General features: G+C 36.6%; 2 protein-coding genes across 5 annotated transcripts in view; one reads left to right on the forward strand and one right to left on the reverse strand.

Annotated features, from left to right (window-relative positions):
* LOC107559816 (poly [ADP-ribose] polymerase 12) lies at nt 1–7809 on the forward strand. 4 transcript variants are annotated; one of them, XM_016243783.1, is made up of 12 exons: nt 1–349; nt 2427–2562; nt 2930–3194; nt 3321–3434; nt 4228–4360; nt 4787–4973; nt 5136–5262; nt 5485–5581; nt 5678–5765; nt 6029–6159; nt 6720–6871; nt 6993–7809. In XM_016243783.1, the coding sequence occupies exons 1-12, from the start codon at nt 39–41 to the stop codon at nt 7247–7249; spliced, it is 1998 nt and encodes a 665-aa protein (XP_016099269.1). In that variant the 5' UTR covers nt 1–38; the 3' UTR covers nt 7250–7809. The 4 variants fall into 4 exon arrangements, with proteins under 4 accessions (XP_016099269.1, XP_016099271.1, XP_016099270.1 ...); XM_016243785.1 differs by having other exon boundaries at nt 5142–5262; XM_016243784.1 differs by having other exon boundaries at nt 3324–3434.
* The window catches only part of LOC107559817 (thromboxane-A synthase-like), a 26144-nt gene continuing 9678 nt past the window's right edge, over nt 7572–24037 (reverse strand). Inside the window, exons 5-11 of the mRNA XM_016243787.1 lie at nt 12360–12448; nt 11637–11774; nt 10066–10228; nt 9939–9951; nt 9724–9807; nt 9217–9221; nt 7572–7584 (exon numbers count right to left, since the gene is read on the reverse strand). Of these exons, the coding sequence (XP_016099273.1) occupies nt 9725–9807; nt 9939–9951; nt 10066–10228; nt 11637–11774; nt 12360–12448 (486 nt within the window). The 3' untranslated portion in view covers nt 7572–7584; nt 9217–9221; nt 9724. The remainder of the gene's footprint in view (nt 7585–9216; nt 9222–9723; nt 9808–9938; nt 9952–10065; nt 10229–11636; nt 11775–12359; nt 12449–24037) is intronic.

Here is a 24037-nt window from a genome sequence, read left to right on the forward strand (position 1 = left end):
GTGAAAACGACTTACTGTCGTTGACGGCATCTACGAAAATGAACATCGTCTCTAGACACATATTCACCTTTATCTGCAAACATGAGGGCTGCACGGACTATGGTAAAGTCGAGCGGGATTTGCGGCAGAGTATCACGGTGGCGGATCAGATTCTCTCTCAGGTGCTCGATGATCACCAGAGGTTTGTTATAGTTCAGGATGAAGACTCGAATCCCAGAAGCTCCATACCAGATAGCGACAGTCTGATCTTAGCCAAAACCTCACTGCGACTGTGTAAACATGACAAGTGTTCCGGGTGTGAAGACCTACACCTGTGCAGGTACTTTGTGTGTGGAAATTGCAGATTTGGGTAAGTAAACTTTGAGTTCCATTTTAGGCCAGTTGTTATAAATAATATGGAAGACTGTCATTTAGCATTTAATTAAAGACAATAAGGTATTGGAAGACTTTTTTTGACATGTATTCCTTAAAACTATCTAGCTTTTGTGTTTGTGTTAGTACTAGGCCTTGTTTATTTGTTTGTTTACTAGTAAGAGATTCAGTAGCGACTTTAACTAGTGGAATATTACCACTGTTCCAAGTGACAACCTGACGACCATTGTTAGTTATGACATTGCCAATTTTGTCACTGAATTTTAGTATTCCATTAGTTGCTGGTGACTATTTCAGTTTCACTAGTAACTTATTCATTAAACATGATGATCCATCAGGACCTGTCTCTGATGCCAAATGACTTTTTCCCCACCAGATGATTACAGCCATTAGAGGGGCCTATTGAATCCTATGGAGATTCTTAAATGAGTCACAAGTGAAATCTTTAAAACTACACCAACTTGAGGCTTCATTAAACTTTCAGATATATCTCAAGGCTTTCAGATATATATATATCAAAACATAAAAAAAACCTATATTTTGTAAAAAAAAAAATTGTTTAATTGATACTGAATTTTAATCCAAGCACATGCATATTCATACAGTTTCATAAATATGTAATAAAGATAAAAGATAAATGTAACAATATAAATATGATATAAACTCATTGGTCTCCACCCCATCACTCAAATTTAACTGTTAAGTAAAAAAAAAAAAAATCGAAATGTCTTTCAATGGTAGTGTGTGTGGGTATGTGAGTTTTTTGTGCATTGGGGACATTCTGCAGTCTCAGCCCTTTGTTTGGGTATGCATCTTTTCTGAATTGTGTCAGATTTAATATAGTAAAAAAAAAATCAAATAAATTTAAAAAATGCAGTTTTTTTTCTGGACATTCCATTCATTCCTATGACCGGGTCAAAATGAATGTACCGGTAATACTTGTGGGTATAATACTTTTATTACACCCACATAGAATCCTCGAATCGACTAAAAATTTTTTGTGTGCTCCATGTTCAATTGTGACAAAATAAAAAAAATTAAAAATCCGCATTTTTTTCATAAATTCCATGCTTTTCCAGTGGCGGGTCAAAATGACCCTTTTTTCACATAAATGATACTTTTTTTTATAGCACCCACATAAACTGCTCGAATTCACTAAATTTTTTTTCATGTGTTTCCGGTTTAAGTGTGACAAATGTAACAAAGTCTCATACCATAACGATCAACACTCGATTTAAAAAAAATATTTTAAAACTCTGACCCGTTGAGTTAACCCTCATCCGTCCCTCCCGCACCTATAACAAAAGTGTCCCTCATGGGTCAAAATGACCCGAAGTCCAAAAATGACACTAATTTTATTTTTTGTCGAGAAAGCTTATATTGCTCCATTTTTATAATTTTGTTTCTAATTTTTATGTAGGTTTTTTTTAATAATTTTTTGGTGATTTTTATTTTATTCACATTAAATTCTGGATATTTTTATGAAAATGAGCATATTTTTATACATTTTTCACCAAAAAAAAACAAAGAAAGACAATTTCTGCATATTTATACTTTTAAGTTATTCACTTAGTAGCTTGTAGCGACTCAAAAATGTACTCGGATGTATTCCAGTTTTCTTAGTACACGCTAGTACTTAGGGTGTTACTAGTAACATTTTAGTCTTACTAGAAAGATTTTAAATTAAACTATGACTCGACTAGCCATTTAATTAGTTATTACATATAATGAGCAAAAGGGCATTTGCAGCTAGTATGATGAGAAATGTTACCAGCATCAACACTTGTCTCATAAATAGGTACTAATATTTAGTTTAAGAACTAGTAAAGTCAGAATAGGTGCCAGCAATAATTGTATTACAGTGTACATACTAAATGTACTCCGTTAATAATTAATATTTACACAATGTTTGCTTAGTGGGACACAATTACAGCTTGTTGAAAATGACACAATTATACAAAAACTCTACATTTGATACATGGATGATTCTATGATCTGTGTATGATAGAACATACAATTAAATCTATTTAATTTTTATTATTTGTCATTCGTAGGACAAAATGCAAAAATTCCCATGACTTGACATCAGCGCATAATTCTGACCTCCTGGAGAAACATGATCTTTATGGCCTTGCGCATGGAGAGTTGTTTCAACTTCTGCTTCAGAACGACCCCTCGTTACTTCCAGAGGTCAATATCTATTAAACAGGTTTGCTAGTTATCTCATGATTCATTCCAATGACTCTTGGAAAGTCATGTCAGACTCTGAAGCTGACTTTAAAACATCTAGATTGTATAAACATTAACTCTTCACCCACATAAGCATGTCTCACTCTGCATAAGAAGGTAAGTATTTGCAGAAGCTGCTCAGACTTTTTGTGTGTTTAACCATTTCTGCAACCTGTGTCAATTATTTGAATTTTTAAAGAAATGGTTCACCCAAGTATTTTTGGGTGAACTATTCCTTTAATATAATAACCTTCTTATAGTGTGTAATGTAATTTGTACATTATACTCAATGTGTGACTCCTGACGTTGTGATGTGTCTACTGTCTAGGTGTGCTCCCACTACAACAAGGGAAATGGCGAATACGGCAGCTGTAAATATAAGACATCCTGTACCAACCTGCACATCTGCCTGCACTTCCTGCAGGACGACTGTAAGTTTGGAGCAGCTTGCAAAAGGGCCCACTGCTTCGATGCAAATGCTCAGAAAATCCTGAACGCCCGAGGACTCAGTCCAGAAAACATGCGAAAACTCCACAGGCTTTACAAGACCAAGTTACTGATTGCTTCTTCAGCTTTCAAGAAGAGTAAGACAGGTGAATGAAAGAAAAAGAGGAACTGATTCAGTTTGTTTTGTAATTTAGCACGTTATTTTGCACTGAACAAAATAACTGTAGATCGCTGCTGTGCTTGTTTTGTTTTTATCCTCTCTTTTCATTCAGTAGCTCTACCTGCAGTGAAAGGACGCACCAGACACAAATCAAGTAGCTCCATCAGAGAAGCGGATCACAATGAAATCTGTCTCTTTTTCATACGCACTGGATGTAGTTTCAAAGGTGATGTCATTGAATAAACACATATCCTTCATGCAAATCGCAAACAAGAGGTTCTCAACCTTGTGATTCATAATAGAAAATGCATGTATGGTGTATTTAAAAAAAAGATATTAGTCAACAGTAACAAACTATGCTGTAAGCCTAATTTTATAGTTTTATAGTCTATATATAAATTATACAGGTTATTTTGTGCTTAAAATACATGAAATACACTAGTGCTTTAAAATATGGTACAGCAGTCAACCTGAGTTTGAAGGTCTTTTCCTGATTCTGTTCCCCTCTCTCTACTTACTTCCTGTCCTCCTCGCTCACTGTTCTGTCTAATGAAGGCAAATGTTCCCCAAAAGTAATAACTTACCAAATATATCTGAAATGTACGCTGAAATGGGACCTGGATGGAAAGGTGAACTCACAAGTGGTAAATATGAAGAAGTATCATTGAGAGCCCCAAAACAGCTGCTACCATTTTCAATGTAAAATATGTGACTTGAAATTAAATAAAATAAAACGTGCATTTATTTTACTTCAGCTAAAATTATTAGATAAAATAATTCATTTTTATTCAAATTAAAGTGAAAATATAGAATCAAATTCAAAATATGAATAAAACTACAATAGCATATCAATTGTACGAAAATAACACAGCTTAATTCTGTTACAGGAGGGCATGGAAGCACAATAACTATGGTATCTAAAAATGCGACCAACAATGGTTGAGAACCCCTTTAAGTTAAGCAAGAAATATTTGTTTAAGTGTGTTTTCTTTACCATCCCATTATTTATGTTCCTCTAGACAAGTGTGCCCGTTTTCACCACCATCTACCCTATAAATGGCAGATATTACAGAAGGATGGGATTACGTGGGGAGACTTGGCAAATGAAGAGGAGTTCGAGAAGGCGTACTGCAGTCCAGCTAATATTTTGTGGTATAAATACTCATATATATATATATATATATACTCAGTGGTATTTTAATGGGTTTTCAGATAGCATTCATATTGCAAATCTATCATTCCATCACATCCCAGTTACCGATGCCACTGCAGAAATATACTGTTAGCTGTGATTAATCAATTCTGTGATAGCAAGTGTCCAATAAGAGGAACAGTTACTGGGAAAAAAATAGTCGTATTCAGCTGGTCATGTGATCTCAATATGTAAATTAAAATGCTTTTATTAGGTTATTGATGTGATGTGAGTGTACATGATTTTAAACTTTTTGTATTCGTATCTTTATTTGCAAAATGTTACTTTATTATTAAGGGGTATCTGAAGTGGCCAGTAATTTTATAGTGGCTTGTCTTGCCTTTTTAACGCCGTTTTCCACTCCTGTTGTGTTCTCCATGTTACAGTATTATTAAGAGCAGCACAGGGCACCAAGTAGTGGTTAACTTTATGTCAATGACATGTGGAGTGTCAGAAGTGCGTCGGCTGTCCACAGTGTCTTCTGTTACTAAACCCCCTCACTTCATTCTGACCACTGAATGGATCTGGTACTGGAGGAATGACAAAGGAGGTTGGACAGAGTATGGCAAAGGGGTCAGTGACACATTTTCAACATAATACCTCTCAGAAGCAATTCTAGAACCTGAGTTTGAAAAATCATCTGTGATGTTACATTTAACATGACGTAGAATAGCAATTATTTGTCAATATATTATACCAAAATCAGTTAGCTTTTAACTACATTTCTATTGTTAGTTTCAGGAAGATTCTAAACTCGTGGCGTCAGTCACTTCAGAAGATCTTGAGAAACAGTACCTGGCTGACAATGAAAAGGAAATCTCATTCACTTCAGAGAGCCATCAATACATCCTCAAATTTAAAGGTACTTAAGTGTTATTACTGTTAACTAAAACAATTTTATTTCTTTCGTGATATAGAAGATGAAAAACTTAAATGAACATTAGAAATGTTGCTTTTGCAACATTAAACTAAATAATTTGAGTTTTTTTTTTATTATTAAAACTAAAATAAAAATAAATTGAAGCTAAATAGAAAAAAACAATGTAAAAAAAAACAAAAGCACATAATGGCGAATCATTTTCAGAGATGTGCCAGCAAAATCTGAAGTACAAAACTGAAAGAGACATTAGAAGGAGACCACGTTTTGTTTCTGCCCAAGATGTCAAGAGCAAAATCAAGGGGTATGATATACTGTACCATTTGTCCATTACATGCACACATATTAAACAGGATTTATTAGTTGTTCAGTGCACTTTAGTGTATTGTGTTTTAATTAGAAGTGAGTCTCCAGACAGCTCAGCATCTTCTTCTGTGGAAGTTCCACCTTACTGGGACAAAGGAGCTCTTGATAACTTCACCTACAAGGTACATATTCCAATGACACTGAGTACAGGGAGGTCAAATAGTTATTAAGCACTTTGGAAATCAATTCTGTACTGTACTTAGGGTTATAGATGAAGATCAACACTTCTACTCTTACTGTTTAGCAGTTTATCCAAAGCGACTTACAAATGAGGAACATCACAAAGTTTATACGCTTGTTGGAAAGCATCAGATACCAAGTCATCTGTACCATAACAGTACTGAATTTCTGAAACTAAACCAGTTTGTTTCCTGACTCTCCTCAGACTGTTCCTCTACAAAGCTCTTCCAAGGAATACCAAAGGGTGAGCTCAATGTTTAGTAGAACACTACCCAGAAGCATCATTCACAGCATTGAAAGAGTGCAGAACCTCTCTCTCTGGAGGGTCTTTCAGTGGTACGTTTGTTCATATTTCACTACTAGAAAAACAACAACTGCATGACTTTACTGGAAGAAAGTTTATTTGCACAAGGCCATTACAGACAGTACTTCAGCTATACTATGTATCTTTTTGATCTTCAAACAAATGATGCTAGAGCTTTTGTCAGAACTAACTTGACTTTTCTGAGCCATTCTGGTGGGTGTATGAAGTCAGTTCTTCTCAAGATCACACAGATGTAGTTCAGCACATTAACTATGTGTGATGAGAAAGTAAATTTAAAAAATTGCTTTTTTGTGACATTATTATGAATGTAATAACATTTAATATGAATATTTATATTTAATTATAAATACATTATATAAAATGTATTTATTATGCAAACATAAAATAATGTATTTTTTAATAGTAGTATTTATAAGTCTGGTTTAAATACATTTGATACATAAATACACTTTGTATAATGTATACTTATTAATAAATGTCATTTTTTAGCAGATAATTATTAGTAGTATTTTCAATATGGTACACTCTATTTATTGACCTGATTAATCCATTATACCATGTTTTTTCCTAGGCAAAAAGAACAGATGAATAAGAGAAATGGAGGGAGTGCAGTTGACCAGCGTTACCTTTTCCATGGTACAGATGAGTCTCTCATAGCAGCAATTTGTGAGCAAAACTTTGACTGGAGGATCTGTGGAAGTCACGGGACACTTTATGGGAAAGGTATTTACATATATGTATAACAGTTCTTGTTTTGTAGCCTATAATCAAAGAGTTATTTTCGAATGCTTTCCCAAACATTGGACATTTTTTAATGTGTTTTTTTTTGTTTGTTTGTTTACAGGCAGCTATTTTGCCAGAGATGCTTCATACTCTGACAGATATGCAAAATCCAGGAACGGCAAGACCAAGAAGATGTTCGTGGCACTGGTGCTGGTGGGAAACTTCACAAGGGGTAACAATACTTTAGTCTGTCCTCCACAGAAACCCAACACTCAAAGCTTTTATGACAGCTGTGTTGACAGTGAGACTAACCCAGCCATTTTTGTTGTGTTTGAGAAATTCCAGATCTATCCTGAGTACATTATTGAATACTCTTAATTTGTATAGTAAAGGTATCCTTGTCTACATATTTCTTGAAAGTCCTGTTACACAGACGATTTATGTTAACATCACTGAACATAACCAAAATATACAACTCTTGGGCATCTTCTTTTAAGTAAAAGTTGTAGGGATTACGTAATGGGTAACTGTGTTTTATCATAATTAATTTGACTAATAAATCCTCCGTGACACTCCACTGTGTAGTAAAAATGGTAAATACAAAATAGCAGGATTTTATGTAGAGGTCTTTATGTATTAACTGCAGTGATTGTATTTCCTTGTTGGCTATAAGAAATTCCTAATCAATTGTATAGCCAAAAGCTTACCACTAACTATCAATCAATAAATAATCAATTTTATTGCACTAGATAAAAACACAGTATGAAACGTAAATGATTTAGTTACAGTTGTATGAATACTGAGCATTACTCATGCCCATTTCGATTTTTATGTAATTCATGTTGTTGAATGAGGTGGATGGAATTAAAGTACTGATACTGTTACAAACATATTATTTTCATTATTGTAAAAAAAAGAAAATAAATTATTTTAACAGAAACAGGTGAGGTTGGATCAAGTCAATAGTGAGTTAAACTTCAACTTCAATTAAAAAAAAAAAAACCTTTTATTTTTTACAATAATAATAATAAGATCAGTCGATAAAAAACAATAATCAACAAAACAAAAATGGCTACTTCTCTCATGAATTTGCTAAGAAAAACTAGGGTGGATGTCTACACCTTAAATATCGGTCAGTCTATTTTTCACAAAAAGTTATCATCTACGTTCAGACTCTGAGAGCTTGAAATATAGTGTAATAGTCGTATGGACCAGTTCTATGTTGCATAAAGACATCCACCTTTTGTGTTTGGGCTAAGTATATAAAAATAAATGTTTCTGGGTGAACTATCCCTTTAAATACATATCAGTCTTTCAGCTGGTATTTGACTTGGAACTTTTGCTTACCGTTTTCACCCGTCACATTCCTGGACCTTTGAGAAAAGGCTGATATGCAAAGTACAGCACAGCTATTCACTATATCACAGATTAAGACACAGGCAAAAGGAAGCAGGACATTAACCAGGAAATCACAGATATTGTAAATTCTCTAGTCACTGTGACCTCTAGTGGTTAAACTGAGAAGTGAAGTCTTGGAAAACGGATCTTGTGACAAGACAAGGCTTTTCTGGCCAAGAAAGAACTGTCCTTTTTTTTTACAGTAAATTGGTTCTGTCAGGACCACTATCGTCAAAGATGATTGACAATTAGCAAATTACAGTTTGGATTGGCGGTATGGTTCTGTTCTGGGCAAGAACTCCCTGCGCATCCATGCAGCCTAGCATGGATGAGAGCAGGGAGAGCAGCGATAACCCGCCTCCCCCAGGGTAAACAGAACAGAACCAACATAAATGTATTGCAGATATCTTTAAAGTTCAATAATGTTATGTACACATTTTAGAATTAGTCTGATTCAAAGGAGAATCAGAAGGCTGAATCCTGACTGACAGAGGAGGAGCTAGGGATGGAGGAGGGTAATTAGCTATTGAGCAATGCGAAAACTGCTGATAATACTGAGGGACCTTATATATGAATGCTTAGAAAGGTGTTGTATTCCCATAGGTTGATGGGGATCAGCTGAGAGTCAGCTGATGCGAGCTTGACTAACGTGACCTGTCAGAACTAACGCTACGCTAGATTTTTATTTACCAAGACTAGCTCTCAAAGAGTTGTTCTTCTGTTAATCAAACCTCTAAAAGCTCTGTGGTTTAAAGCTCCAGAAATCATAACATTTATACATTCCTTTGATGTGTTAATCTAAGATGCTTGATATTAAATGAAATGTATAATTGAAGATAACTACATATATTCTGACTGATAGACCATTTATTAAGTAATACTTTTGATTTCAAATCATTTAGAGTTTATACAGTTCATACCCTGAGTAAACAATCACATTGCAGCACAATCTGTACACCCAAACCTTAAAAATCACATCATTCTGGAACTTCATTGCGGCTTAATGTAATGTAAAATATGTCAAATAACAGCATAATCATCAGAAGTTCAAATATCTCGCTGGCAATAAGGCAAGACGTGTCCAATCCCAGTTCCTTCTATCAAATCATTTACATCTAAATCAAAAATTTTCTTCCATATAATTTGTTGTATTTACATTTAAGGGACTTACATTTCATTGGCTTTAGTAACAAAATGTGCAAATGTGCTGTTGATGCTAATGACAGTAATGAGTAAGTAATGATCACTCTTATGTTGCTGATCTGAGATGAGAAATGTAAAGGCTGATAGTGTTCACTAGAATAATATCCACATTATGTACTGTGTGATGCATTGCTCTGTGTACATCTGTGCCTTAGTTGTAAATTAATAGTGTTGAATTGCATTTAATTTAAATGAGTAGCACAGATGCATATGATTTAGTCGTCAGGTGATTCTAGAATAAGAGTTTAGATTTCAGGACTCATCCTCAAAATTCTCCCTATTGATGATTTTGACCAAAATACCATTCTTGGGTCCGAGGGTGGTGTGCGACTTCATGAGTAGCACAGATGCATATGATTTAGTCGTCAGGTGATTCTAGAATAAGAGTTTAGATTTCAGGACTCAAAATTCTCCCTATTGATGATTTTGACCAAAATACCATTCTTGGGTCCGAGGGTGGTGTGCGACTCCAGAGGAACCTGTGTGACATAAATAGAAAATATAGACCATATCTCAGGAAACTTTCACATATGTGGAAAACAGACTCTTCATGCATACTACAGCTGCAGTTTTTCAGTGTAACACTAACAAACCTCAGTGTCCTCGCAAGCCATCATGTCAAACCGTCTGAATATGTGAAGCAGAGCCATTTTAATCTCCAGCTGGGCCAATCTCATGCCCACACAGCTGCGTGGCCCCGCTCCAAACGGCAGATACACAAACGGGTGCCGGCTGGCCTTGGCTTCTGGAGTGAACCTGAGACAAAGTTCATTGTGAGCATATCACACGGGAGGCATGCAAACAAAACGGACAAAGATCTGTCTACAGCTTGTTAAAAAATATCAACAGAACATCCACAGAGTAGATTTGAAATAACTAGAAGATATTCTCTGAGATACACAGAATTCAAAAGTTCAAGGTCAGCATGATATTTTCAATGCTTTTGATAACATTATGCTCATCATCAAATAACATGTATTTAAAATGCATCCAAAAAAGTAATATTGTGAAATAATATTACAATTTAAAATAACTGTTTCCTATTTTAATATGTAATTTATTCCAAAGCTGAATTTTCAGGAGCCATTACTCCAGTCTTACATGATCCTTCAGAAATCAATCTAATAGGCTGATTTGCTGTATCACATACAGTATACACTGCTAAAAAAAAATTAAAGGAACACTTTAGTTTAGTTTAGAGTATAGCATCAAGTCAATTAAACTCCTGGGATATTGATCTGGTCAGTTAAATAGTAGAGGGGATTGTTAATCAGTTTCAGCTGCTTTTGTGTTAATGAAATGAACAACAGGAGCACTAGATGGGCAACAATGAAACAACCCCCAAAACAGGAATGGTTTTACAGGTGGAGGCCACTGACATTTTTTTCCCTACTCCTCTTTTCTGACTGTTTTTCACTAGTTTTGCATTTGGCTAGGGTCAGTGTCACTACTGGTAGCACGAGGCGATACCTGGACCCTACAGAGGTTGCACAGGGAGTGACAATGCCCAGCCTCATGTGGCAAAAGTATGCAGGAAGTTCCTGGAGGATGAAGGAATTGATACCATTGAATGGCCCCCACGCTCGCCTGACCTAAATCCAATAGAAACCTCTGGGACATTATGTTTCGGTCCATCCGACACCGCCAGGTTGCACCTCAGACTGTCCAGGAGCTCAGTGATGCCCTGGTCCAGATCTGGGAGGAAATACCCCAGGACACCATCCGTTGTCTCATTACGAGCATGCCCCGACAATGTCAGGCACGCATACAAGCACGTGGGGACCATGCAAACTACTGAGTACCATTTTGAGTTGCTGCAATGAAATTTCAGCAAAATGGACTAGCCTGCTGCATAATTTTTTTCGTTTTGATTTTTGGGGTGTCTTTGAATTCAGCCCTCTGTAGGTTGATCATTTTCATTTCCATCAAACGATGTGGCATCTTTTCGTTCCTAACACATTACCCAGTCCATATCAGTATAGATATCCAGCATGAGATTTGAGATCTGATGTGTTTTCAAAGTGTTCCTTTAATTTTTTTGAGCAGTGTATATCACTGAATTTGACTAGCTCATAGAAAATTATTAACCATATGATAACCATACTAGAATCATGATCTACTGAAACTGTTCTGCTTTGAAAAACCTGACTGAAAGACAGTTTACCTCTCCGGGATGAATTTCTCAGGTTCGGTCCAGTGCTCTGGGTTATAGTGAAGGTAACCTGCAGGTATTTCCAGAGATGATCCTTTAGGCAGAAGCTGGCCGTTCACCATAGTGTCTTGATCAACATCCCGTGCAACCCTGTGACGATATACACAAAACCCAAGATTCACTCTGGGGAAAAAGTGCAATGCAGTCTAACACCCAAAACCATTTTGCTTTATTTCTAATAGATGTGTTTCCAAGTAATTAAAGCATAGAAATGTGTAAGAGCCGTAACAGTGTAATTAATATTCTTGCATGCTTGTGGTTCTTTGCATGTGATTGCATTAATGTTAACAAACACAACTTGTCATTTGAATAATGCATTAGTGAATGCTGAAATTAAAGTTAGCTAATATTAATAAATGCTGTAGAAGGAAGTAGGTGTAGACGTTAATAAAACACAATCTAACAGGTAGAAAATTAAATTAGAAACATCTAAACTTTTCAAAACACAGCAAGTGCACCGCGGGTCATGTGACAAGAATCAACCAATCAGCTTCATCCTTTCCCGAAACAAAATTGAAAGCTAAGCTAAGACGGAGAAACAGCTGATCATAGCTGTACAAGGATAGCCATTTTTTTAAAAATAAATTTAGTAGCAGAGCTACCTCACAGAAAAAAGACCGGACTCGACTACTACAGCCCTAGATTGAACCGGTTATGAAGTAATAGCTGTCGTACCTGAACGCTGGTGGGTAGAGTCTGAGAGTCTCGCATATAACCATGTCTAAATACTTCAGCTCTTGGACATTAGAGTAATCTGCAGTCTCCTAAAACAGAGAATCAAACATTAAAATGACAACACCAATCCTCTACATTTACCATATACGGCCAGTAGGTGGCAGCACAGCAGCATTCCTTTTTTAGGTTTACAGCACAATCCATTAACATAAAATGGCTTTTAAAACATTGAAAAAAATCTAAACAAAGCCATTTTGTACTATATTTGTTTTATAGTTTTCTTTGTGATCAATATTTTTAATGTCTTAGAGTATTCTAAAATAATGTGTATTATATACATACATATATACACAAAAAATCCTTTGTTTGAACTGAAATGGAAGCAGACGCAGCCCAGCAGGCAGTGCTAAGCAGTCTATCACTGCATGGCTCTGTGAAAATAGAGGTCAGGCATTGAGTACGCACCCGTACAGTTCTGCCCACATCCTTTGCCTCTGAGGCCCCAGACATGCAATGTGGGCATTATAAATGACTAGCTGCTCTCAAGTCACTCTGTTCCACTAGTAAAAGCATCCGTTGCACAGATGAGAGGATGCAGCGGGGCGAGAAAAGGGGCAGATTCTGGCACGCTGGATACATCCTTTAGAGGCACCCACGCCCCTATTGTCTGGCAACACTGTCAGCTCTCGTCGGGCGTCACTGTGGTTCCAGTGTAGAGTGACATGGCAGTGATGAAAAACTGTGAGGTGCAGCACTTTGTCTCGCTGCAGCAGACGAGGTGGTTTGGATGCTGTAGTATGTGATGTTCTTTGACAACAGGCTCACCGTGGACTGAGGTTTTCTTAGATTTAACACTGTAAAGACTTGTAAGGGTTGTTTCCCACAGAAGGTGTTTTTGTGTTCAAATGCACTGCTTTTAATTGTTTTTCTATGTAGACATGCACTAGACAAGTCTTTGACTGTTCTGTCGCATCTCACGCATTCAAGAAGTTCAACTTTTAAAAAGTCTTCACAAGACCCTGTGCTCTTTTCCATTTGGCTGTGCTCACCCTCATGTTTTTTTAACCAATGAATGTGTCTTAAAGGGATAGTTCACACAAAAAAATTTAAATTCTGTCATTAATTACTCATCCTCATGTTGTTCCAAACCCGTAAGTCCTTCATTTATCTTGCGTCATGGTACTGTCGTTAACGCACGTCAAAGTCTGACACAGAAGAGAAGAAATTGTTGAATAAAGTTATTTTTGTTTTCATTGCGCACAAAAAGTATTCTCGTAGCTTCATAACATTGTGGTTGAACCACTGATGTCACTTGGACTATTTTAAATTTTGAAGATGAACGAAAGTCTTACGGGTTTGGAACGACATGAGGGTGAGTAATTAATGACAATTTTAATTAAAGATTGAACTATAATCCCTTTAAGGTGCGGCCATATTTACAGACAGTTGCGGCAAAATTTTGTGAGAAAAATCCAATAATTTCACATTCGCACAATCAAAAGTTTCATGTAAGGCTGAAAATGTTAACTGAAACGGAAGCTTATGTTTGAGCTGGTTGCAAGAAAAAAGTGTGTCCACATTTAAAGTTACGGCAAAATTTCACGAACTGAATCCAATCAATTCATATCTGCATGATCAGGAATTTTGCGTGAAGCTGGGAAAGCTCCAGATGCAGATTTCGCTTTTGTTCGAGTTGGTCACGCGACAATAGTGTTATATTATTATTATATAATTTTGCTATTATAATCTCAAGATATGGCTATGGTACGTCCCTCCTTAAATGTACATTAATGGGATTGTTTTGCTCAGTAACGTAATAGCAATCTCTCTGTAAGAAGCTGCATGATTTAAGGTATCAGTAATGTCCGTAGCACAAACTGGAAGTTATGATGATTGTAAACAACAGTAATAATGACGTTTGCCTTCACAAGGACTACTAATAATTGACTTAACTATGCTTACCATGGAGAATTTTTGTAAGAATACCAGCACTGCATATCTAACATATTTTACCCCATCTCTGCCCAAAACTACAATGCGATCAATATTTACCTTTCTATGCCATTTGTTTCAGTATAAAAAATGGCACGGCTCTGTGTTATTTCAATAATTTCTTTGAGAGAATGTGAACTATTCACTGTATTGCTACAGAATGGACAGACCCTCAGAGTTTATTCTGACTCGCAGCCTCAAGTATGACTAAATTTAACTCCGCTGAATGCACACTGATGCCTCTAAAATCACAAAGCAAGGTCAGACGGCCCTGTAGACAAAAACTACAATGCGATCAATATTTACCTTTCTATGCCATTTGTTTCAGTATAAAAAATGGCACGGATCTGTGTTATTTCAATAATTTCTTTGTGAATGTGAACTATTCACTGTATTGCTACAGAATGGACAGACCCTCAGAGTTTATTCTGACTCGCAGCCTCAAGTATGACTAAATTTAACTCCGCTGAATGCACACTGATGCCTCTAAAATCACAAAGCAAGGTCAGACGGCCCTGTAGACAGGCTAGCCAATTTTTCATGTCTCGGTTGAGTCTCTTTTTTTCATTCTTTTTTATGCTTTCATCAAACAAACAAACAAAAGCCCAGTGCAAAAATGGATGTCTATGATAGATTGTGCACAGTGTTGCTATTCCTTGCATGTGTGATACCTTCCTGTGTGAGCCTGAATGCTGCTTTATTAACAACCGATCAGAGACTGCAGGCAATTTTGGGTCTGAAGTGGTCAAAGAAGAGCTCAGATGAACCCAGTACAAATGAAAGAATATATCAGACAAGGTCAAATCGGTCCGCTTTCATCTTGCGAGCATATATTTCTGGTTTAATAAGTGCCCTAAATCTCGTTTGTGGACCAACACTTGGCTAAGCTAATGTAATAAGATCACCCATCATAAAGCTCATGGTGAAGAAACAAGGCATTCTAGAACTAAAATATGGCAAAAGCAACTTCAAACCTTGTCTAAATATGTTTACAGTCCCCTTGTTTCTAAATTCACAACAGGCATACGCGCTCTGAATTTAATTGCATATTTGCTTGTTCTCATATGGCGACAACAAACACGTTCCGCTATGCAAGTAACCTAATGTATTCTCATTAAGTATCTAAAAAAATCACTTAAAAAATAACAGAACATATCATTAAAATCCAAAGGACCGTACCGTTGGAATTAATAAAACCAGAAACGCGGTCTCCGCGGAAATGCTTTGACCTAAAAATACTCAAACGTTTCCTTCAAGTTCATTTGAAGAGAGACAAAAAAAGCCTTGCCGTGTTCAAAGGAGCACCCTGCTAAAACAACTCCATTCCCTGCATATTTCTGTGCCCCTTGGTATTAATATCAGCCTCTTTTCAGCAAATGAGATTCATTTCTCTTGCGTGAGTGTGTGTGTGTGTGTGAAGTGTTCGCAGGCCTTGGAGCACAAGCAGCTTGCCTATTCACGTCTGCCCGTCTGCCCCTTGGTATTAATATCAGCCTCTTTTCAGCAAATGAGATTCATTTCTCTTGCGTGAGTGTGTGTGTGTGAAGTGTTCGCAGGCCTTGGAGCACAAGCAGCTTGCCTATTCACGTCTGCCCGTCACTCTTATTTATGCTTCTGCCTTCATTCACGTCATAGAGGAGACAGGCAATCAATCTGTTCTTGAATTGTAGACATTTAACCTCCTGTTTACGGATAGCTGCCCATGATATGTGTGCATTCGTATGTGATGGGAATTTTTTTGCATGACCGGATGAGAATATATAGTGGACAATACATCAGTGGTCATTTAAATGGTTTTGCTTCAGAATGCAGATTTCACATTGGATGTCCAATGGCAACCCAGTCACAAAATCTTAAAAAAAAGAAATGTTAAAGCCCTTAAAAACCATCATATCATATTAACATGAAAAATTACAATACTTATTGTCAATATTGTGCAGCACGGCTGTTTTTAATGTTGATAATAAAAATAAATGTTTCTCGTGCATCAAACCATCATGTTAGAATGATTTCTGAAGGATCATGTGACACTGAAGACTGCTGAAAATGTCACTTTGCCATCACACGAATAAAATACATTTGAAAATATTTTCAAACGAAAAACTGTTTTTTAAATTGTAATAATATTTCAATATTTTTTCAAAAATAGCTGCAGCCTTGGTGAGCATAAAGGACTTCTTTTAAATCCATAAAAATAAAGTCTTGCCAATCCCAAGCTTCTCAACTGTGTCATATATCTTAGTTATATCCTATCATTATTTCAAGAATTTTTCAGATATTTTTTTTTATATTTTATCCTTGCTGTGCATGGCCTTTTCAAATCCTCAAGTTGAAAGCTTCTTCTTTACATTACTGTATATCTCTTTCCCATTTTAGGCCCTTTGTTATTGTAGTCCTTCGGTTCTATGGGAAAATGCAGGTTGAATAGTGCCTACGTGTTGGGAACGGCTAATGTGGCTTCTTATCTCACCCATCCCTCAAGGTTTCCACAGAAAGAGCTATTTATGGTTATTGATAATGATGGAGGCATGCGTGTTCAGACAGGAGATGCTCAAGGGTGCTGTTAATTGCATAAACACAATGAGTCTCATCTTGCAATGTCTTCTGATAGTGTGGAACAGGTGCAGATAGGCTGGAAAAACCGTGTTTCTAAAACCACAGATATGCATCCTATCAGTGAATCTCAATGGCACATTCAAAACCAAAAAAGAACAGCAGCATTATAAAACATACTGAATCATAATCTTCATTCAGAGTCTGAGTAGGGCTTTTAATTTTCTGGCTTCCTCAAAGAGATTAATTCATTTCATAGCAATATATTTAACAAAAATAGTGCTTCTCCATTCAACAAAATTAACAAGTTTTTGGCAGTTTCAAACTGTAAATGGTAAAACTCGTGACTCAACACCTCTGGTTTCTTTCAACCCCGGAAATCAGCCCCCTGCAGTGACTATTTCCTTGGCCAAATGGTTAATTAGGGAAGCTAATTGCAGGGAGTGTCACAGGCATTGATTGTGCTCTTATCAACTGGAGACAGCCTATGTCAGAAGACTGTGGGCCGGCTGTATGAATGATACAGTCCTGACCAATGCCTGAACTGCAGAATGAAGGACAAACAATGGGCAAACTAATTAAAAATGCCTAATTAAAATCACCTGAGCAGAAAATCAATACTTTGTCATGGACAAAGAGAGAATTTGTCCCAGCTCCAAACACAAGGCCTCTGCAGGCATGGAAAAATCTGAAAATTAAACAATTTCTGAGTGAAACTGAAGATTCACAATAGACTTTATATTTTTGGAACTGAATGGATCATGAGAAGTGAAGTGCTTCATATCAGCATGGAGCCAGACCTAAATGTGAGTTGTATGTGGAGGACTGCTCTCTTTCTGAAACCCCACTGGCACCAAATTTCGAGGAGTCTGTTTAACCAGAATGTGGAGACTGAAAGTCCAGTTCATCCTTGAGAACATCTCAACGTATCCCAAAGGTAAAGCCGTCTTTGCTAATATACAACAGATAGTTTTGGCCACAGAATTTCAATTGTGAGGTTCACAACAAATTGCACTATATATGCAGTTAGTTTAATACAGCTTTCATTTTTTTTCTGTACAGAATATGTCCTGTCTAATTTTATTTATTCTGAACAAAAATAATGACCACTATACATTTTTACCATCATTTACAGAAGACAAGTTTAAAATGTTTTCCAATCTTTGCCACTATCTTTTAAAACACTAGGTTTTACCCATTTGTGAGTTTTTAATCTTTTAAAATATAATAAAATCTAGTATGATCACTTTTTCTTGTGTATATCTTAACACGTATGGGTCAGAATAGCCTACATTGTTTCATTTTTACATAAATATCTGTTATGCCGAATGATAATGGAACATTATTTCACAAATATTTGGATTTTATTTTCACAAAATTTATTTAAGACACTAAAGTAGACACTTTATTTGCATTTAATATGCTTTCTATGCAGAGCTGGGTAGATTACTTGAAAATTGTAATCCGCTACTGATTCCAAATTCCATGACAAAAAATGTAGTTTGTAATGTAATCCATTACATTACACATTTTAGGTAATATAATCAGACTACTTTTGGATTCATTTTAGATTACTTTTGACCCAACTCATTTATCATATTCATTTAAATATTGGATAATATTGTATTACCGTATTGATATAAGAATTCAAAGAAAAATAAAAAGTATTAAATTTTTTGTAATAAATGTAACGTTACATTTTTTTGAGAGTTCGATGAAAAGCTAGTAATTAAATCATAGAAATATAAAATTAAAAATAAACAATTTTAAAATGACAACAATCAAAATTAAACAATTTTTTCTAAATTTATTTACCTGCGCATATAAACACTCATAATGCTGCCTCATAAATTACAGCTCCATGGTTTTCGGGTTTTTGATGCAGTTTGGAGAAGAAAATTTGGTCCCACTTTATATTAAGTGGCCTTAACTACTATGTATGTACTTACAATTAAATGAATCATTTAGTACAATGCACTTATTGTGTACATACATGTTTTTACATTGTACTTATATTTGAAAAATATCTGCATGTAATTACATCTGTAATTCATTTCTGTAATTACATTTATAATTACACTGTTGACCCATCCCTTACACCTTAACCCACCCTTAAACCTACCCTTACCACCAAACCTGTCCCTAACCTTACCCATATCCCACCTCAATAGCAGCAAAAGTGTTTTGCAATACAATATGAACACAATAAGTACATTGTACTTATTTTTGATGTAAGTACATAGTAGTTCAGGCCACTTAATATAAAGTGGGACCGAAAATGTATCTTAGAGCTTCTGCAGCACAGTGGTGGGGAAACAACAACAATAAAGCCACAGCAGATGGACCTAAATCTACACAAACCAAAACCCAAATGAAACACATTTTTGCAATAACACTGGCACTGTGGTCTGTGACTCTTGCATCTGATTGGTTCCATGTACACTTCCTTTAATAATGCAACAGTTCAAATGGTTGGCCAATGTTTAGAGAAGCGTCGGGAGAATCCAGACTGAAAATATCCAATCTATAGGAGGGAATGCTGGGTAGTGATTGGGCTCCATCAAGCCTGCACCCCAGCCCCATTATGCTCCCCTTCACTGCTGCCCATTCGGCTAGGCCGTGAACCCGCCGTGGGTCTCACCCATGTGCCTGATGCTCATTATGTTCTTCACGTGGCCCTGCTGTGTGTGTCTGGGATAGAGCTATTACGGCCCGGCACGGCCTTCGGGATTTAACACCCCCCACCCCACCGCAGACCTGGACACCTTTTATTCAATTTGACTCAATGTGCAGGAAAATACAGCCATAATGGACAATCAAATGACAGGTCATGAGGCTCCCTGCAGCAAAAGCAATTATGAGGGGTTTTTGCCATCATGATTCTGCCAGGGAGTGCAGCTAAAATGCTCATTACGCTGGATGCAAATCCACACGCTTTCGGTCAACTTTGCCTCTGCCAGACAGGAATGCCTACCTTCACTTATTATGCAAGCATTGCAGTCTATTAAATTATTCCATGTTTCTCCGAGAGTACAGATTGTACCTCCATGGTTATTGAGGTTGATGTTGAGGACGGGTCATGATGGTTGATTAGTCGTGAAACAACCAACTATTTATTTATTTTTTATACATTGAATTATTTTAATTTTTTTGCTACATTCATTTGTATTAAATGGTTCTGATTTTGTTTTCCAACATGCATTCAAATATTTATTCATGTTTATTTCGTTGCTGCAAATATTAGAGGAAAATATTGATTCGCAAGCCGCTTGAACTGAGGCCAATATAGTTATCTCACTACAAATTTAAGAGCGTAAAAACATTTATAGTTTGTAGTATTTTATCATAAAGTTGACAGAAGGCCGAGACGTGTTTTTAAAAAAAAGTAACAAAGCTTATTGCGATTATTGGGTGGCTTGCGTGCTACAAATGATGAATAGACTTGAAAGTGTGGGTGTAAAAATATATATTGTACTTGACTCTATGTATATGTATGAGCTTATTTTAAAGAAATTAAAATACTTTTATTTAAAAATTGCATTTGAATCGTGGGTGGGTGTATGTATATATATATATATATATATATATATATATATATAAAACTCAAGAACATGTCTTATGTAAAATTACCCTAAGAAAAGTGTCCAACTGGGGTCAGGTAAAACTCAAACCAGCTTAATTATCCCTACATGCTATACAGATATGTATATTACATGCACGCTGTGTTTGAATTAAGCCTAACGATGGCAGGTAAATAATAAAGCACATTTTCATTGCCAACGTGTCTGTGTCATTTGCATATCCCCCTGGAGTCCCAGCGAAGGTGGTTCTCAAACAATGGCAAGCATCCGATAGCTGTTGACATTCGACACACGCGTCAGGTTGAGGTGCAGCTGACTGCTGGAGGATTTGTTATGGTTGCTTAAATCAGGCACATTACAAGTCTCCTTCCTTCCAGTCCCAAGGGGCCTTACATATTCTCCGGCCCTTCTACAGTGGCAACAGTGATTTGATGACTCCATCTGCTTCGTTCCATTACACATGCGGCGGAGATCGAAACGGCCGTCACAAAGACCAAATAACAAACAAGGGAGTCATATCGCTCCTTCCACAGTATCAAAATCATAACGACACAATGGAGGCATCTGTTCAGAGGAAACTTAGCGAAAGTGCCTCTTTATTCTGCACGGTACAATGCTGGCTGGTATGAAAACCCTGTTAGGAAACATTGCAAGGGGCCTGATGAAGTGGACCGTGACTCTTTGTGCATGAATGCACATGCCTTATGTGTGTTTGTGTATGTGTGTCTGCTTGAGAAGTCATTTGGGACATGTAGAGCACTTGAAAAAGTATAGATGACCTGCTGCCTGTAGGTATCTCGGCATGAGGACTCAGTTTGACGTAGCTCAATCCTTCTCCGCTTATACCACCCAGGGGAGAGAAGGGAGCGGAAAGAGAAGAACGAGAGAGGGGGAACGTAAACAAAGGGAAATCTTGATGCTCTCACTTTGCCCTTCCTTTTCTGCATCCAGAGGGGGTATTTCTGTCTTTCTCTCTGCTGTCTTTAACCTGAAGCACAATAGGAGCGTCAGGCATCACCTTAAGCAGTAGATAGAGCGGCTCCATGCATACACACTTGTGCAAATTAATGTCTGATCTCAAGACTTTCTTGGTTCAGTAGCAGTTTATAGAAACTTTTAAACTGATGTCTGTAACATCTGAATGCTATTCCAGTTTAATGTGCAGATATTACTGTTAAAACTATCAAAAGAGTACAGTTCTATGTTGTGGTGTCTAAGTTTACTTGTGGCATTATAATTATCATTAAAAACAGAAATATTGTGAAATGTTTTTTAGAATTTGAATAACTGTTTTCTATGTTAATATATTTTAAAATGTAATTTATTTCTGTGATGCAAAACTGAATTTTCAGCATCAGTACTCCAGTCTTTAGTGTCACATGATCCTTCAGAAATCATTCTAATATGCTGATTTGGTGCTCAAGAAACATTTCTTATTATTATCAATGTTGAAAAACATTGTGCTGATTATTATTATTATTAATTTTTTGTAGATTTATTATTACATAAATGTCTTAATTTGTCACTTTTTTTTTTTTTTTTTTTTTTTTTTTACAATTTAATGCATACTTCCTGATTAAAAGTATTAATTTCTTCCAAAAAAAAAATATTACTGACTTTGTTTTCTTTATTAATTTATTTTATTTTTGCCAAAACTGGCAATTTATCAGTTATCAGCCGTAACATCATTTTTGATGTGTAGTGGTTAATAATGCAACATATCATGTTCACAATTTTTACTGGAAAACAGCTAATTATTTGAAATGGTAAAAAAAAGTAAAGTGTTCAATTTGACTTTTGAGATGACACTTCTCAAATTCATACACTAGATGGCATAGTACATAAGTGTCAGCATCTTGCTCAACTAAAACTGGAAATCTAATAAAACACAAAAATACACTGCATATAGAAGCACTGGTTATAATAGTGCCTTTTTAATTTGTCTACATACTTTTTATTGATTTGTAATACTTAGATACCATTTTTAACTGAGCTTTGCATACTAGGATCACATCCACACGCCATACATGTCATGTGGTCTCTTAATTCTTAGCCAAAATGTGATATCGGAACAAGTGCACTTACAGTATGAGTCCTTAAAATGCAGTCTAAGTAGGCAGCTCACTAGGTTTTGTAACACTAAACGCCTTGAAGCCCATTTTAGCGCCTCTTCTCTATTGTTCTCTTCACGGATCTGCTCACATGATGCATTAAAATGAAAGATAAAAGACAACACAGAGTAAACCACGCTAGGAACACAAGCACGCTATTTACGCTCATTCAAGTAAGCAGTGTATACATAATTTCCTAAGTTCCAAATCCGAGAGGCGGGGCTGCTGCATTAGCAATGAGAGAGCCAAAAGCCACATCAATGGGAACCGACAGATACAGCGCTGTGGTTCCAGAAGGATCACAGGCTGTGTTATTGAATTTAGTGGGGGAGAATCAAGCTCTTTATTCAGGTTGGAGCTCTATCAGGGAGGGGAGAGGAGCCCATCACTGCTCTGAATGAGGGAAAGAGCCGCCTGGAGGCCGAGCCTCAGAGGAACGTCACCAATGAATTATTCACAGATAGGAAAGGCTAGCTAGCGGCTACTCTCCATCCCTCGATTTCCTCCTTTTTGCCTTCTATTTTTGCTATTTTCACTGTGTCTCTGTGCAGCATTCTTTATGTGATATCCTCTTTTCATTATTTCCATCTTTGTCACATGCTGAATTGTGTATTATGACTGTGAACCACCAACACATGCTCTCTGGATTTTCATTCTCCCTTCTAACAACACACTCTGCTGTCCAGATCATTAAAAGTACAGTTCATGCAAAAATGAATTGTCATTTCACTCACCCTCATCACGCCCTAACTGACTTTCAGACTTCAAAACGGACACACAACACCATAAAAGTGCTTTTAAAAGTCTAAATGAACTATATTCCAAATCTTATCCAGTCAACTGGTAGCTTGAGATCGATAGATTGAGTTCTAAATTGTATAAATTGGCTATCGTATGACTTCAGAAGTCTCGGAATGCAGTGAATAGACCATTTTTTTTGGTGCTTTTGTGTCCTTTTTCAGTAAAATTTTTTTCATGGATAAAAATTGTCATATTAGTTTGGAATGACATGAGGGTAAGTTACACGACAAGATTACAATTTCCATTTTTGTGTGTCTTCTATGTACATGTCACGAATTCGGTCCATGGACTTCCGTTTATTCACCACCCGAGGTCACCTTTCCACAACACAAACTGTTGCATAGCACCCCGGACTACATATCCCATCATTCATTGTACGATTTGCACGCTGCACTGATTGCACTCATTGCACACAGCTGTTTCTTATCACCTCACTCACTATATAACATCCACTCAAACCACCATTCTCTGCTGAGTATTGTTTAGCATTCTCCCTCTCGTCTCGCCCCTGTGATTCTGTCTGCCGATCGGTGATCTACACTAGCCCTAGGACTATTCTTGTGTTTTTGCCCGCCATATACCTGTTTGCCATTGTTCGACCCTGTCTGTTATACCACGTCTCTTTAAATAAAGCTTGCAG

This window comes from Sinocyclocheilus grahami, unplaced genomic scaffold (assembly GCF_001515645.1).
Source record: "Sinocyclocheilus grahami isolate Dianchi unplaced genomic scaffold, SAMN03320097.WGS_v1.1 scaffold700.1, whole genome shotgun sequence".
In the NCBI taxonomy this organism is placed as follows: Eukaryota; Metazoa; Chordata; class Actinopteri; order Cypriniformes; family Cyprinidae; genus Sinocyclocheilus; species Sinocyclocheilus grahami.

Coding starts and splice junctions, on each gene's coding strand:
- LOC107559816 (XM_016243783.1), top strand. CDS start 39: ATGAACATCGTCTCTAGACACATATTCACCTTTATCTGCAAACATGAG. Junction 4,361..4,786: donor AGTCCAGCTAATATTTTGTG/GTATAAATACTC, acceptor TCCATGTTACAG/TATTATTAAGAGCAGCACAG. Junction 5,766..6,028: donor TTGATAACTTCACCTACAAG/GTACATATTCCA, acceptor GACTCTCCTCAG/ACTGTTCCTCTACAAAGCTC.